General features: G+C 33.1%; 2 protein-coding genes and 1 pseudogene across 2 annotated transcripts; all 3 read right to left on the bottom strand.

Annotated features, from left to right (window-relative positions):
• Nucleotides 1-6,848: 6,848 nt before the first annotated feature.
• Nucleotides 6,849-9,577, bottom strand: LOC126551022 (zinc finger MYM-type protein 1-like). Its single transcript, XM_050203777.1, has 8 exons — nt 9,500-9,577; nt 9,288-9,362; nt 9,146-9,220; nt 9,004-9,078; nt 8,651-8,936; nt 7,750-8,425; nt 7,460-7,656; nt 6,849-7,366 (listed from the first exon to the last, which is right to left on the bottom strand). The coding sequence occupies exons 1-8, from the start codon at nt 9,575-9,577 to the stop codon at nt 6,849-6,851; spliced, it is 1,980 nt and encodes a 659-aa protein (XP_050059734.1).
• Nucleotides 9,578-13,006: 3,429 nt separating this feature from the next.
• On the bottom strand, nt 13,007-14,321 carry LOC126551021 (uncharacterized; annotated as a pseudogene).
• A 162-nt stretch (nt 14,322-14,483) lies between these two features.
• On the bottom strand, nt 14,484-15,755 carry LOC126551020 (uncharacterized). The gene is made up of 4 exons (XM_050203776.1): nt 15,343-15,755; nt 15,040-15,158; nt 14,795-14,902; nt 14,484-14,666 (listed from the first exon to the last, which is right to left on the bottom strand). Exons 1-4 carry the CDS (start codon nt 15,464-15,466, stop codon nt 14,484-14,486), a joined length of 534 nt encoding a protein of 177 aa, XP_050059733.1. The 5' UTR covers nt 15,467-15,755.
• Nucleotides 15,756-16,213: the final 458 nt, after the last annotated feature.

Here is a 16,213-nt window from a genome sequence, read left to right as displayed (position 1 = left end):
GGACTCGGAATTGATACAGACCTCGACGCGTCCAGAATGCCGTATATTTTCGGGCGTTTTGGGTAAGCGGTACTTGCCAGTATCCCGACTTAAGGTCCAAAATGCTAAAAATTTTCGCGCCTCGCATTTGACGTATCAACATATTGAGGTCCGGCATTGGGTAAGCGTCGGACTCAGTGACGTCGTTGAGTCGTCGGTAGTCGATGCACAATCGGGGCGAGCCGTCTTTTTTTTTGCTACGACAACGGGCGCGGCCCATGGCGACGTGCTTTGCTCTACAAGTCCCTGTTGTTCCATATCCTGTATCATGGTATCGATTATAACCTGTTTTGCCTGCGGGTAGGGATATGGTTTGAGCGCTATGGGTGTTTGGTTTTTTAAGAGTATATCGTGTTCGATTATCTGGTGCGACCTACGTGACCGCTGAAAACGTCCGGGTAGTTGCGAATTACTTCGGTTATTTTCGCGTGTGTGTGTGTGTCTCCATGTATTACCAAATTATCGATATCTGGTGTAGGTGGGGGGTGGGTATTCCGGCCCTTCCAGCACGCCGTTGTTCTCCTATGTGACCCTAAGTGAATCGTGCTTGTTGTGTAGTCCCAGGTGACTTCGTTGTGTACCAGGAAGTCGTGTCCTAGGAGTATGTCGCAGTATAAGTTGTCCAGGATGGCTGCGGTGAAAGTGACCGTCAGTTCTCCTATCCTGGCTTCGAATGTGGCGGTACCACTTGTCATTGTGGTGTATCCGTCCGCCATTCGTACGTGGGTGGGTTGTCCGTGGTGTGGTGTGCCGTGTGTGCGTGCAATGTTCGGGCTTACATATGATTTTTGCGCTTGTGAGTCGAGTAGCGCTGTTACGAAGCCTGACCTAAATTCGAGCTCGACCGCGGGGGTCGGAATCTTGTCGGGGCATATTCGCTTTTCGTTACTCGACGTTGGTTGTTTACTGTAGCGGGGCAACTGGTTCTCAACCGCGTTACCGGTACTCTGATGAGCGGTTTGCACCGCCATTATCAGATTGTCCGGTACGGTTGCCTCTGTGCTATTTGTACGTTCCAACGGTGCACACGTTGATTTCATAGTAGTAGTCTGTGTGTGGTTGTGTGATGTCGACGACCTACTACTTGCTGAAATTTTATGTGTGCGGGCGGGTGATATATCTGAAGACGCCGAGTTTGTCGATGCGCGTTTGACAGTTATATCCCCGTCCGTATTGCCGAACGTTGTTGGCGGTGGCGTGATCGTGTGTGTGTGAGTATGTGAGGCGGCGGCGCGGACAAATGTTCGCCGACTCTGTTTCCGTTTCCCGAAACCGGTGTGTGCTCGGGGCAGTCACTGTTCCAGTGAGGCCCTCCACAATGCTTGCACGGGTAAGGCGGTAGCGGTTTTCCAGCTGTACCGTCCCGTGTTCGCGACTGGTGGGTCGGCCGGGTTGCACGGGTCTGTTCGACCTGTTTGTATTGCGGTTTCGGTCGCGGTAGCGATAGCGGTGGTGGTGGTGTTATTTCTTCCGGTGTGTAATCTAATATGCTCGCGATCCGGCGAAGGTCAGCGAATGTTGCGGGACTTTGCAGACGTATGTGTGTGCGGTACTCATCTCGCGTTAATCCGGTTATCGTACTGACTAGCTGTGGTTCAGGTAGCCCGGTGTTGATACGGCGCGCGAGTTGGTTTTTCCTTATCACGAACTCCGTTAGTGTCTGTGTGGCCGTTTGTCTCACCGATACTATCTCAGCCCGCAGCCGGGATTGCATGTCCGCGTTGTCGAACTTCTCCAAAAATTCGGCGCGGAACTCATCCCAGGTGAGGTCCAGCAACCTGATGGTGCTCCACCATGTACTGGCCACGCCCTTCAGCTGCGGTTCTATGATGTTAGTCCAGCCCGACCTATCTATCCGTGACTGGTATAGTATCGATTCCGCTTTGTGTATAAACCGTACCGGGTCCTCGGGTGTGGTGCCGTGGAACTCCGGCAGCGAAAACCTCGCTGTACGTACCTCGTCGTACGGTATAAGTGTTGACTGGTGCGCTTCATATGTGTGCGAGGGTGTTGGCACATTGTGATTACACGCCGTGTTTTCAAAACGTACCGACCGGCCGGGTACGTGATCGGATTGTTGGTATTCCGTGGCACGCGGTTCGCGTGGGGCGGGGTAACTCGTTCCGTGGTCCGTGACGGTTGACGTGTTTGTGAGTGTGTGTGTGTGCGCTCGCATACTATCGGTCACCGATGCCTCCGGCGTGTTCCGGTGCTGTCCTGATAACATCGTGCTGTGGAGGCGGTACGGTGACGGTGCCTCCGGTTGTCGTTCCGGCGCCTGTTGAGACACACCTATTTCCAAACGTCGCATTGTCTCTGCTATGCGCCGCTGGTCGTCACCGAAACGGATCATGCAGCTCTCGAGCATAGCCAGTCGCGATTCCAGACTGTCTGCTCGCGGCGGGGGCGTTGCCGATCTCTGCGCCTCCTGAATTATGTCGCGGCCCCTTCTGATCATGTCCGTCAGTTGTTGATTGTGTGGTGTGGGTGGTTGGTTGTTGGTGTTTTGTGGCTGGTGGGTGTCTGTGCGGTTGTCCGCTGTGGTCTCGGATGGTGAGGTCTGGAGTGCCTGGTTCGAATCCGAGCCGCTTCCGGTCTGCCCAATGGTCTCCATGGGCTGGAACCGGACAGCGTTGGCCTGCAGGTCCATATCCGCGAAATGTTGGGACAGCCGGATTTCGAGAGCGTCTTTTGCGCCCCCATCCGGTAGTCCGCGTTGCCTACATTCATAGCGTAGTTCCGCGACGGTCAACTCGTTAATGTATTTTCCCGACATGTCGTCCGGTCGGTTTTCCGGTGCTGTGTACGGAAAAAATATACGTGGTTGCTGTCGGTAGAACGGGTGTCCCGTTCCTCCGATTACGAGTGACTCGTTAATCGGTATTTATTTCCGTCCGAATGTAGGTCAGTGGGTTTGTTGTTGTTGTGTGTGCCCGGCAATCACCTAACCGGTTTTCATGACGTGTGCCGCGGCTGCGCGTGTGTGCGTTATCCGATCGACTATCGCGATTGCGACTTCGGCGGCGGTCGCTTTAGACGGCGGCGACGGCTGTCCGGTTTGGTGTATTTTTGTCCCGGGTGTTTGCGGGTGGTGGTGCTGGGCGGTGGTTGTGTGACCTTGTCGCGCTCTTGCGTTCCTACCTATCCTATTCCGTGTGTGTTTGCGGTGTAGCGCGCGCTGAAATCGGTGCGTCCGTAAGTCGGGCGGCGTGGACGGTCGGTCGTTACGTGCTTTATGACTGTGTTACGTAACGCCGGGTTTTTCCGTTACCGCCTGCAAACCACGTTTCCGTCGTATGGACTCGGGGACTTTCCGCAAGTTTCACAACAGGGGGTGCAATGGGGTGGGTAGTATGTGGTAAGTAAATGATAATAATTTTCACTTACCGGTGATACCTTTTCGGGGAGCCAGTTCTGTGGCGGACCTAGGTGTTGGCCGGGGGGCCGGTTCGCACAGCGGTGAAAAACACGTGGGGAAACACAAAAAAAAATAAAATAAAAAAAAAACAAACACTGCGTTTGGTTATAGTGGCGTGTGATCGCCGTATATTTAAATCAAACAAAGTGCAAAAGATTAATAAAAAAAAAACAAATGTCTGAACAGAAAAACTCGGGGAGTTAACGTTAAACAACAAGTGCAAATGATTAATTGCAACAAAAAAATGTCTCACCGTAGGTGGGACGGATAAGAAAACTCGGAGAGTTAATCGTTTAAAAACAAAACAAAATGAAGAAACGACGTTCGGTTACTGACGATAGTATAACGGTGTGGGGTTTTCGGTCCGCGGTGAAAATGTCCGTCGGGACGGTCGGAAGACTAGTGCGGAGACGGTCCGCGGTACCGGCGGTTGACAATTCCAGACGCGCTTATCGCGCGTCGGTGTCGGCCGTCGTTGGACAGACAGGTGACGGCGCGGGTTTCCGCGCAAAGGTCGTTTGTATTCAAACGACTATTACGCGGGACCGCGTCACTTCTAACTTTAATTTATTATAAGTTATTATTTTATTAATATTAAACCAAAATATGATATAATTATACGAATAGAAAGATTATGAGATAATCTTAAAAACATTTGATTAGTTCATTCGAAACAAAATAAGTTCATTAGCAGTTATTTTACATTAAACCAAAAATGGATAAATACCGCCGTGTATTATATATGGCCGCCGCCGCGGCGAATGAATCCGTGACGTCACGCGTAATGTCAAGAATCACGATAACTAGCGAACGAATAGTCACAAGCAAATTTAAGTGGTATCATTTTTTTCGTTATAGTATGCACTATACTTTAAGCCAAAGAAAATTTTATGAGTTTGTAATGTCCAGGCATTATTAAATAATTAATAATCCATACGCGTAACAATTAACGTTGTTAATAAACTTTATTTTTTTAACATAACAATTCATGAAAAAAACATAAAACAAAACGAGAGTACAAAAGTGACTTATATCTATCAACATTCGCTGCTGCTGATAATCTGAAAAACTTTGATTGGATGTGCCAGTGGCACCAACGTCACATACACTACAGATCCTTCCCACTAAGCACACTCAGAGAAAAGTGTAGTAGGATTAATGAAAAACGACTGTAAATTTAAAGAAAAAAGGTGATGATTTCGAGCCTATGAAATTTCATCACAAAAATGAATCAATGTACAGATTTAATTCAATGAAATCTTATGTTTTCAATAATAACACATTTATCATTATTTCAATACATATATTATTTGTAATAAGAAAATAATACTTTTGAAAGGAAGAAAATCAAATCATTAAATCAAAAATAAGATACATTAAATTAATTGTTCAACTATTATTATTTTAAAAACATTTTTACTTATAATAAAGACCCAACATTTTTAAAACTAAGAAAATCTTATAATTAAGTTAAAACTATTTTATTTTAACTAATTATTCAATTTTAATTATTTTAATAGCACTTTTACTTAAAACAAAAATATATGGTCTTTAAAAATAAGGAAATTAAATCATAAAATTAAAAAGTATTGCTTTGTAATCAATGATATTTTTATTATTAAAATGAAGCGCATTTATTTTATTTTCAAATGTTTAGCATTGAATGTTTTGTTTTATAAATATATATATATGTGCGGGCCGGGTGCGTATAATTATAATACGCGAGCCCGGTCACCGAAATACTTCGTACGCCGAACGCACACAACCGATCGACTTGTGTACGTGTGTATATGTGTATAGCAACTCTCAAGGAAGTGACGGGGTCGCCGAGCAAGACCAGAGAGTGCTAGTGTGTGGTGGATGTGTAGGTGTGTATATGTGTGTGGTGTGTAGACTTAAAACTAAAATAAAGGGTAACACGGTGTTTGGTAACTATAGGTTGCTGTATAATACAAATAATTCAAAAAACACAATATAATAATAAATCACAGCAACCCAAAAGGTTTAAAAATATAGTAATATGGCCCTCTTGGCCCAACAGAATAATATGCAATCTACGGCCCTACTGGCCCAACACACAAATGATATAATAATAATATAAATTAATTAATAATAATAATAAAAAACTCACAGATTGTGGAGCGCAGGCTGGCCAGCTGGTCCTAGCTATATAATAAAGGTTTCACTCACACACACAACGAATATAAAATATAACAACAATAATAATAATAATAATAGTAATAATAGTAAGGCACGACACACACACCGTGTCGGAACAATACCAATAATAATAATATGTGGCGATTAGCGCCGCACCAAAAATGGTAATTGGTGGCGATTCGCGCCCGTACAAAATATAATAAAAAGGTGGCGATTCGCGCTCACACCAGAATAAAATATAATAATATTAAATAAATCGATGTGGCGATTCGCGCTCACAAGACGTATAGGTGTACAATAACAGTATAATATTCTTGTGGCGATTCGCGCCAACAAGACACAATATAGCACTTGGCAATTCGTGCCAATAAACAAAAACTATATAATAAATAAAAAAGCGGCGATTCGCGCACGTAATATTCGTGTAGTTCTCGTTTATATTCCGAAACTGGACTGTCGGCTTGGGCGGCTGTGCTAATTAATATCTAGCGCAGCCGATGCGGCGGCGGCGATAATTTGCTTATAATCTACATATTATAATATAACTCACAGATAAACAAAACAGAAATAATAACATAAAAATAAATAGTGATATCTTATGTTTGTGTGTGTGTGTGTGTGTGTCGATCGGCGGCGGCTCGTAACCGGCGCGCGCTTATATACGCTTTCATAGGCGCCAAGTTTTTCAAAAATCATAGGGTGCTTCAGGTTTTCAACCTTTCTAGCTTATTAGTAAAACTTTAAAGCACTAAAAAAACTAAATTTTAAAGACTTATAAGTGTTTTTTAAGACTTTTTTTAAGTTCATTCAGACATAATACATAAAACAAATACATAATAATATATAAATACATTTTTTTTTTTAATTTAATGCAACAACTTTTGCTTCAACAATATTTCAATTAGACATAAGAAAAATATTTTTATATTTTATGTATAAGGTACTGACATCAAAAATAAAAAAAAATATTTGTTACAATTTAGTAAAGCCAATTTATAATGCAAAAGTATTTTGACGAATTTTTGTCTTATTTATAAATGAATTCGCAACTATTTCAATATCAACATTTTCATTTCTATGTACATGAAGTATGGCCATGTCATTCAACCGATTTTGGGACATTGTGGATCTAAAAATGTCTTCAATCTTCTGAGTGCTGAGAATGATCTCTCGGCGGTACAAGAAGAAACAGGAATAGTTAAAATAATTTTTAGGAGTTTATTTAATTCATTCAACATACTCGAAGTGAAATATCTGATTTTAGAAAATCTATAGCATCTTGTGTACTGCTGATTGGTATTTCTCTTGATTTAGCTATATCAAGTAACATGTCCCTATGTAATAATAATTTTTCATTATTAAGATCAGTTCCATAAAATTTAATTACATCTGTAATTAACTTATCTTCACCAATTATAAACTTTTCTAAAGAACACAAATGGTTGATAACATTTTTTTGGAATCTACCATTTAACGATGATATTGTAACATCTAACACTTCATAAAATGAAACTTTAAATTTATCTTTGGCTGATGAAAATGAATGTGGTTCACTACCATATATAAATTTCTTTGGGATTTTTTTATTAATTAACTTAGCTGGAGGTTTTAGTTTTAGCTCATTAGATTTGTTTAAAATGTCTTCCCATATGCTTTCAAAGCCTTCATTTCTCTGTTGTTGAATCGATGAAATTATACTTTTTATTTTATGTTGGGCTTCTTGAAAATTTAACGATACTTTCTGAAGCTCTGAATTAAGAATTTCGACTCTTTCAAATATAATAATCATCACTCTTGTATAAAATAAAAAATCAAATTTAAGTAACTGTTTATGAAAACCACTTGCTTTGGCCCCATTTTCTGATTTTTCTTTCGAAAGATTTTGCATAAACTCGATTAAAATTGCATAATTGTCATATAATGTTTTTAACGATTTAATTCTCATGCACCATCTAGTAGGACAAAATGGTCTGAGTGATTTGGAATTAGAGTCATGTTCAGCTTGAAGAGCATGGAACATAGCCTGCCTCTTAGGAGAACTTCGTACATATACAATAATAGACTTAATCATTATTAAAAAATCTCTAATTTTATCTATTTTCATCATAGCATCTTGTACTACAAGATTTAACGTATGAGCAACACAATGAACATATATAGCTCGATTTTCTACATCAGTTATTCTTTTTTGAAGGCCAGTGATATGACCACTTACATTCGCAGCACCATCATAACACTGACCTCGACAGTCTGTAACTGATAGTTTAAATGTTGATAAAATATTAGTGATCAATGTAAATAATGTCAAAGAATTAGTTAATTCGGTGTTATAAAATCCTAAAAAAAGTTCTGAAACCTCCAAACTATCATTAACAATACGAAAACATATTGATACTTGTTCAGTACAAGAATTGTCTGTAGTTTCATCCATAATAATAGCAAAATACTTTGAGCTTTTAATTTGGTTAAGTAAATTTGTTTTCACATATTTTGATAGTAAACTAATTATTTCATTCTGTATTTCATGAGATGTCCATTTTAACTTTGTACGTAAAAGCCAATTATTTAATTCTGACGAATCACTTGATCGTAATTTCAATAGCTGAAAAATATTTGAATTATCATCTGTATGACCTCGTATAGGTAACCCTTGTCTAGTGAGATAGAAAATCGAACTAATGATCTTCAAAAGTGCAGCTCTAGATTCCTTCATTTCTTTCATTTTTGCAGCACTCAAACAATTATAAATGTCAACTTTTTTTTCCTGAGCTAAATTTGCATATACAGCTGTACAATGAAATTTTCCACCTATTAAAACAAACAGATATCACAGATTAACACTTCAACTTAAAAGTATTTATTTTGTAAATTATGGTATTTAAAAACATAATATATAGTATAATAAAATAAATCACACTACCAATAGGTACAATAAAACCATTTAGTTTTAATAATATAATTTATATGTTTGCAATAATAAATTTAACTACCAACAGTTTATTTTTTATACTTAGCTAAGATAATGTTAATTACCTTCATGTAGTTTAAATCTTTCCAACGCTTTTGCCCAACTAGAAAAACCATTATCAACAAATGCACGCTTTGCATTTTTGTCTTTAATAGATGCGTACGGTAGAACAATATTATTTTTGACAGCATTTACACATTCTGAACAAAATACACTATTCTTCAAATTATCATATAAAATCCAAGAGTATAGTTTTGTCCATTTATATTGAAAACTTCTTCCTATACTTCCTTTTTTTTGTGGAAACTGTGCAATCAGGCCAGTGTTGGTTTGTTTGTCTTGATCATATAACTGTAGTGAAACAAAATAGTTAAATTTGGTTGATTTAGTTTAACATTTAATATGTATACATTTTTACCTCAGTACTGATTTGTGTTTCTTGTCCAAATTGAATGTCTGAACAACTACTAGTTTCTTTGCCTTGAACATCTAACTGTAGTGAAACAAAATAGTTAAATTTGGTTGATTTAGTTTAACATTTAATATGTATACATTTTTACCTCAGTACTGATTTGTGTTTCTTGTCCAAATTGAATGTCTGAACAACTACTAGTTTCTTTGCCTTGAACATCTAACTGTAGTGAAACAAAATAGTTAAATTTGGTTGATTTAGTTTAACATTTAATATGTATACATTTTTACCTCAGTACTGATTTGTGTTTCTTGTCCAAATTGAATGTCTGAACAACTACTAGTTTCTTTGCCTTGAACATCTAACTGTAGTGAAACAAAATAGTTAAATTTAGTTGATTTAGTTTATTAAAGTTAGGTATAAATAGTATGTATATAATAATAGTAATTTATTATTGAAATTTAAAATATTAAAAACGCATTAAATTCTTAATAAATCTTACCTCATTTGAAGCGCCTTTGTTTTTCTTTGAAAAATATGCTAACAATGACCCGTTTTTACTTCTTTTAGCAGTATTCATATTTTTAGTTTAGTAAAAATTAAGTAAAAAGTAATAACATTTGGTAGAAAACATTTAATAAATAAACAAACTTATCACGAAACTTCACCAAAACCGGTAAAACCAAGTAAATTCTATTTTTAGATTAGAAACTCCATGTACGTAATATCACAGAATAGATTACATATAATATGGCGTAATATGGTGATAACAAGAAAAATAATATATAGCGGGCAACCACGGATTTAACCTAAGGTTTATAGATAATAGATAATGGTATTAACTCCTATCTATAAAATAATTTACAATCTATAATCCTAGGTGGGTAACAACTGTATTCAGTATTGTATTACATGTATTCATAATCATATTATCATAATTTAACGAAAATTGTGTACTTAAACTATTTTTAGTTGTGAATTGTAATATTTTCCTAAGATAAATACTTTTATTAAAAAATAAAGGAATTCTAATTCACGTCAAAATATAGCAAAAGCTAATATTATTTCTGACGAAGGCTTTGCACCCTACAAATAATTTCAACGGGTGCTAAAGCACCCGGGCACCCGTCTACATGGCGCCTATGTACGCTTTAATACGTATTAAAATATTATGCCGATACTATTTGGCTTCAACAATATACATATATTATATATGTATATTAATTTAAACAAAACAAAAAATTCTTAAAAATAACTATAATAAAGTACAAAGATATTAAAACTTTAAAAATCGTTTATTTTACAAATTCTTACTAAAAATGTACAATTTTTATAAATAACAATATTTCATATTTTTAATTACTAGCTTATTATTATAAATAATAAATAATTATACAAATATATGAAATTATATAATATAAAATTAAGTAATTTATTAAATAAATAATAATCTTATAAGAAATAATGTTTTAATCTAATTACATGATCATTAGTATACATGGGTATATCATACAGATTAATTGGAGGTCCATGAAAATAATTAATGTTTTGTACGGTGTATTCATCTGTTATAGATTTACTTATTCGGTAACATGCTAAATGTTTTTCATAACATATAATGTTTAATTTTTTACAAATAATATATATGTCGTTTTTGTTCACACACACAATTTTTTTTATAACATAGGCTGCTAAAGCATTTTCATAAAAAGTAGCAAGTACATGGTTAATATTATATACTGTATTAGCATGCATAATTTTATCATAACATAAAGCTTCATTTGATAAAAATATATTATTAGCTAAAGAATTATTATTTATTTGCTTCATATATTCAACACATGGAATTTCTTCGCTTAAGGGTTTAAAAGAATAATAATCTTTAATATTAAAATTGTATAAAAAATCAGAAAAAAATAATGAATACTTAAAACCAAGTGATATGGGAACATTAATTCTAGAAGTTATATTTTTTGTATATGTTTTTAATTGGCGGTGTTTTGATTCAAAGTTGTATGACCATAAATATCTTAAAGGGCCGGATTGTTTTATTATAGAACAGTAGTGGGTCAAAAAGTGATGCTTTGGTTTGAGATTATCATTGAATAACTCAACATATGTTTTGTTATTATATTCTATGTGTTTTTGTAATTTTAAAATTGAACAGTTATCAAAACTTGGTAGTAAAAGTAAGTCAATCATTTCTACAAAGTTGATAAAAAATAACCAAGTTACATCATTTTTTGGAACTAGATCTCCTATAATTAAAGAAAAAAAATGAATAAACGTTTGCATTTCTCTTGCTGTCATTTTAAATTTTATGCTTTTTAAATTATTGTACTTTAATGGTGGGGAAATATTACCAATTTCAGTATTTCCATTATTAAAACATTGTTTACGGTTGTTTATAGTATCTAAGTTGAAGTACCCTAGTTCTATCAATCTTAAAATGACATGATTTCATAGTATACACACAGATTCCCTCAAATAAATCATGCATTAGGTCTACAGCATAATTATCAACAACATGAAATGATGAAATACTATTAAATATTGAATCTTCACAGATCCCTGTTTGTGTAAAATCAAGCTTAGCTACATCTTCGTCATAATTATGTTTATTGTGTAAGCTATCAATAACTTCAGTACATAGTTTACCAGTAATTGTTTTATCATTTTGACAAAATCGACAAAAATGTAATGCAGAAAAAGATTTAGAAAATCCCAGTACACAATTCAACCCAAATTATCACCACAACAACCCTAATAAAAAATACACTTTTAAACTTTGGTTAGGTAGTTGTAATTCTATTCCAATTGTTTCTAACTCATTAATTTCTTCAATTAAATTATAAAATGTTCTGTCATTACCAACTTTCTTAACATCTTTTGACTTAAATAAAGCAGCAACAAATATATTTTTTAAATTATAACTTAAAAAGTGTGGAGCAGAAGGAAAAGTGTAGTACACTCCTAAAATTGATGAAGAATGTGAACTAAGAGGGTTGTTTATCTCAAAGTCATCAAAGTATAAGAAATAAGGTATAATAAATTTATCCTGGTACAATGATACTTTTTTTTTCCATAATGTACTATTTATAAAACTTGAATACTCAGTAACTGAATTAATTGAATTATGGTTATCCAAAAATGAGTTTAATACACCAGGCAATTCAAAATACTTTTTGAATTGAAATTTTAGTGGTAATAAAACACCTTTAGCTTTTTTTTCATCAATCGTGTTTGAACTGTTTATAACTGTATTTTCAATTGTATTATTTATAGTAACTATTTTAGATTGTTCATATAAATTATTTAATTTCAAATGTTTTAAAAGTTTGTATTCAGTATCAATGTTTTTAAAAGGATTTTTACAGAAATCAATTATTTTTATAAGTAAGTTTTTTATCACTATCTGTAAAGGGTCAGTACAAACAGTTAATATTTTTGATTCGATTTCTTTAGCAATACAATTAGTTAAGATGGTTATATTTTTCTGTACCTCAGTTGCATCTTTCCTAGAAAAATTTATTTTGCCATAATAATGTAAAGAAAGTTGTAATGCATGATCATTTAAGTAATTCAAATTTATTGGCTGTATATTATTATCAGAAGCACAGTGAATTGATTCATTGATATCCATTTTTTTTTTTTTATTTTCATTATTGGAAATTTTATTTTTATTAATTGAAGCACAAGGTGGATCATAACTTTTCTGATCATTATTTTATAGTTCTAATTTCTTATGTTTTGAAAATGATCGAAATGAAAAAAAACGTTGTTTACATTTGGGTACACAACATGAATATAGAATGTTTGATTTAATGGAATGAACACTTTTTAAATGTACAAATAATTGTTTTAGCTCACTCAGTTTTAAATTACAAACAAAACAATAGAAATTCATTTTACTTTTTTAGATATTAAATAATGAAAAAATACTTATATTAAAACTAGTTCTTAATAATACTTAAAAATGTGATTATGTGAATCATAAAATATAAATAAATTATGGTTTTTTTAAATCTGATATCAAAGAAGCAAGTGATGAACATTGTATATCATTGTTTGTATCTATTTGAAATATAAACTTTTGAATAAATGTCCAAACTAGCTCACTTTGATGTGGGTAGTTTAAATTGAATACTTGAAATATTTTAAAGCACACGTCGACAGCGCGAACAATGTTGTTAAATTTGTAATAGGTTCCAAAGTAATAAACATAGAACTCTTCACAACTTACAAAATTTGAACCAATGATGCAAATAAATGGCTGCAACTTTTGCTTTGTATTGAAACAATGATCAATTCGATTTTGTATTTGAACATATAAGTCATTCAATGTTGAAACATAGAGCAAAAATGATTCTCGTCTATCAGCAATTGATGTTTTGATGTAACGTTTTTTTTTTGTTTCCCTGTCTGTATAGCTTGTCTTGGATGTTGGTACAATTAGTGAATTTAGCAATGCGAAAATTAAAATATTTTTCATTTCTGAAACAAGATAAAAATAAAATAAATTGTTGCTTAAATATTGTAAACAACTGTTGAACGAAAAGTACAAATCAATAATGCACTATAAATTATAATACATTGAAAATAACTATTTAACTATTAAAATTTAAAATTAAACTTGGTAAATAATACCTAAATCAGATTCTGGAAGCTCAAGCATCTGTTTAACTATGTCCATCTTTTATTTTAACTGTCATAAAAGGTATTATTTTATGTACAAAAGCACTCCAATTATCAAATAAATGGTTACTTTTACCAGGATAAATAAATTCAAAATCAATATCAATCTATAAAATATAAGCAATATAAATGAAATTTAAAAGACAAATTTGTTTTTGTGCAAGCTTCAACAAATATACTATACCAATTGATGAGCATAAGATTGTTTATAAATAGGCCAATGTTCTAATATATCAGTTATTTCAGTACCATTCAATGCTAAGAAATGTTGTCTATGTTTGGTTGTTAATTTCCATTTGGTCAGAACTTCGTCTAAACTCTAAAGGGTCGACATTAAATTGGAGCCATCTCTTCAAACTCAAAGTAGTAGAATATAATAATGAATTACTACGTTAACTATTGATTAATTAGAACTACTAGGCACTACACAATATCCTGTGATATTCTGTAATATTAATTGTTTAATATGTTATAGACAATTAATAAATATTACCATCGGTTTCAAAAGTTAGTGGAGAATTTATAACTGATTTATCATTATCACTATTCAAATTTGATTTTGGATGTGTCTCCCAAAGGTCTTGTCTTTTTAATTTGGTAATTGTATTGTGGTACTTTTGATATAACATCCCTTTAGGTTTTTTCTTTGGAATATTTATAAAATATGCCTCCTATATTTAGGTAACAAATTTATGAATTAAGCTTATTATTGAATAACTAATTTTTATAAGTATCATAAATAAATAAATGTTTTAACATACACACCTTTACTTCAACATTGAACAATTGAACTATACTGTCAGCAAATTTTCCATGCATTTTGGAGAAGCATGTATTTTATTTTCAATTAAGTGCTCAACAACAGTTTCAACGATATTTTTTCTACAACCTTCCGACAGTATATTATTTTTATTAAAATAACGTAGCACTATATTCCCTTTGGGTGATTTCTTGAGAATACTTTCTATATCAAACTATTTATTTTATAATATTAAATTAAATTACAAGTTTTTTCCCAGTTATCAATTAGCAAGTGCTAACTTACCTAACCATACGACATTTATAAAAATATTTAAGTATATCATTTATATTTTATATTTACCATATCTTTATCCATGGATGCTGATGATGAGCTTGAACTACATGAAACAGATTTAATTGAGTTTATACTATTTATAGAGCTGCTATTGCTACAGGTATCAATTTGTTCCTGAAAAAAATAAATACCTCTTGAAAATATTATGTAAAATTAATCTGTCTTAATAAATATTTTTTAATTTATGATTATAAAAATGTATTTTAAGAATTACTAATATTAAAAAAAAAATAGGTAAATAAACAACTTGCCTGCCATTTTCTCAAGTTATGTTCAAAAATAATACGTTGTCCAAAGAGATGGGATGGACAAATAGTGTTCAAATGCCCAGTGGTCATGTACTTCAAACTTTCAACATTAATTCTACAGTCTAAACATCATTTATACAAAATATATACAATTTATTAGATGATTAATAATATACATTTATTGTTTGTGAGAATTTACTACCAGCAAGCCTGCTGGTTTAATAAAATTTACTTATCTAGGTACTTCAAAATATACTTAGGTAATACAAATTATTTCTTAATTTAAGTAAAATAAAAACAACTTACCGATAAATATGTTGACAAAACATTCGCCTTTTAGATCTATCAGTTTTTCTAATAACAAAGCGGTTTCGTCGTTCAACTGAATATCGTCATCAGTAAAAGTAATATTTGATTGATCGTTCGACATAACAAATGTGAAATGACACTTAAAAATATGTTTTTTTTAAATCAAAGGTTGAACACTTTTATAATTTATTGTAATAATCACACGTGTAAAGAATTAAAGACGAGAGACCAAAATCTCGAAACTAGTCGAAACTATAAACACTACACTGTCTACACTACAGAACGTTTGTGCCATTGTGGTTATAAATTTATGATAGTCAGAGTAATATTATATCATTATAGGCACCATACGGAATTCCCGCAATATTAATAACATGGTAGGTATTGGATTAAAGAATATTGCCCTTAAATTAAATACGTAATTTCTTACTTTAATGGATATTTTTGTATTATTAATGAAAAAACGTTTAATACAATATAACTTGCAGTATTATTTTGAAAACTATATACGTTATTAATTTTAACTTATATATTATATAATTTAATTACTTTTTTTTACATTAATTTAAAGTTACATTATTCATTAATTTTATGAAATTACACATCCATTAATACAATGAAAATTTATATTATTCTTATTGGAGAAAGAATTACTTTTACTATTAATTATTCATTATTTTAAATAAAATAATTTAATAGAATTAATACGATTTCATTAATTTTATGGTACTTGATATTCATTGAATTTAAACTAATACCCTAATATTAAATCTATAGTATTAAATTTTATGAATTATTTCTTTAATATTAAATAGTTTGTGTGTATTCAATTTAAAGAAGTACCATAATTAAAACCAAGATATATTTT

Source organism: Aphis gossypii, chromosome 3 (assembly GCF_020184175.1).
Source record: "Aphis gossypii isolate Hap1 chromosome 3, ASM2018417v2, whole genome shotgun sequence".
NCBI classification, from domain to species: Eukaryota; Metazoa; Arthropoda; class Insecta; order Hemiptera; family Aphididae; genus Aphis; species Aphis gossypii.
This window is presented reverse-complemented; position numbering and strand designations above follow the sequence as displayed.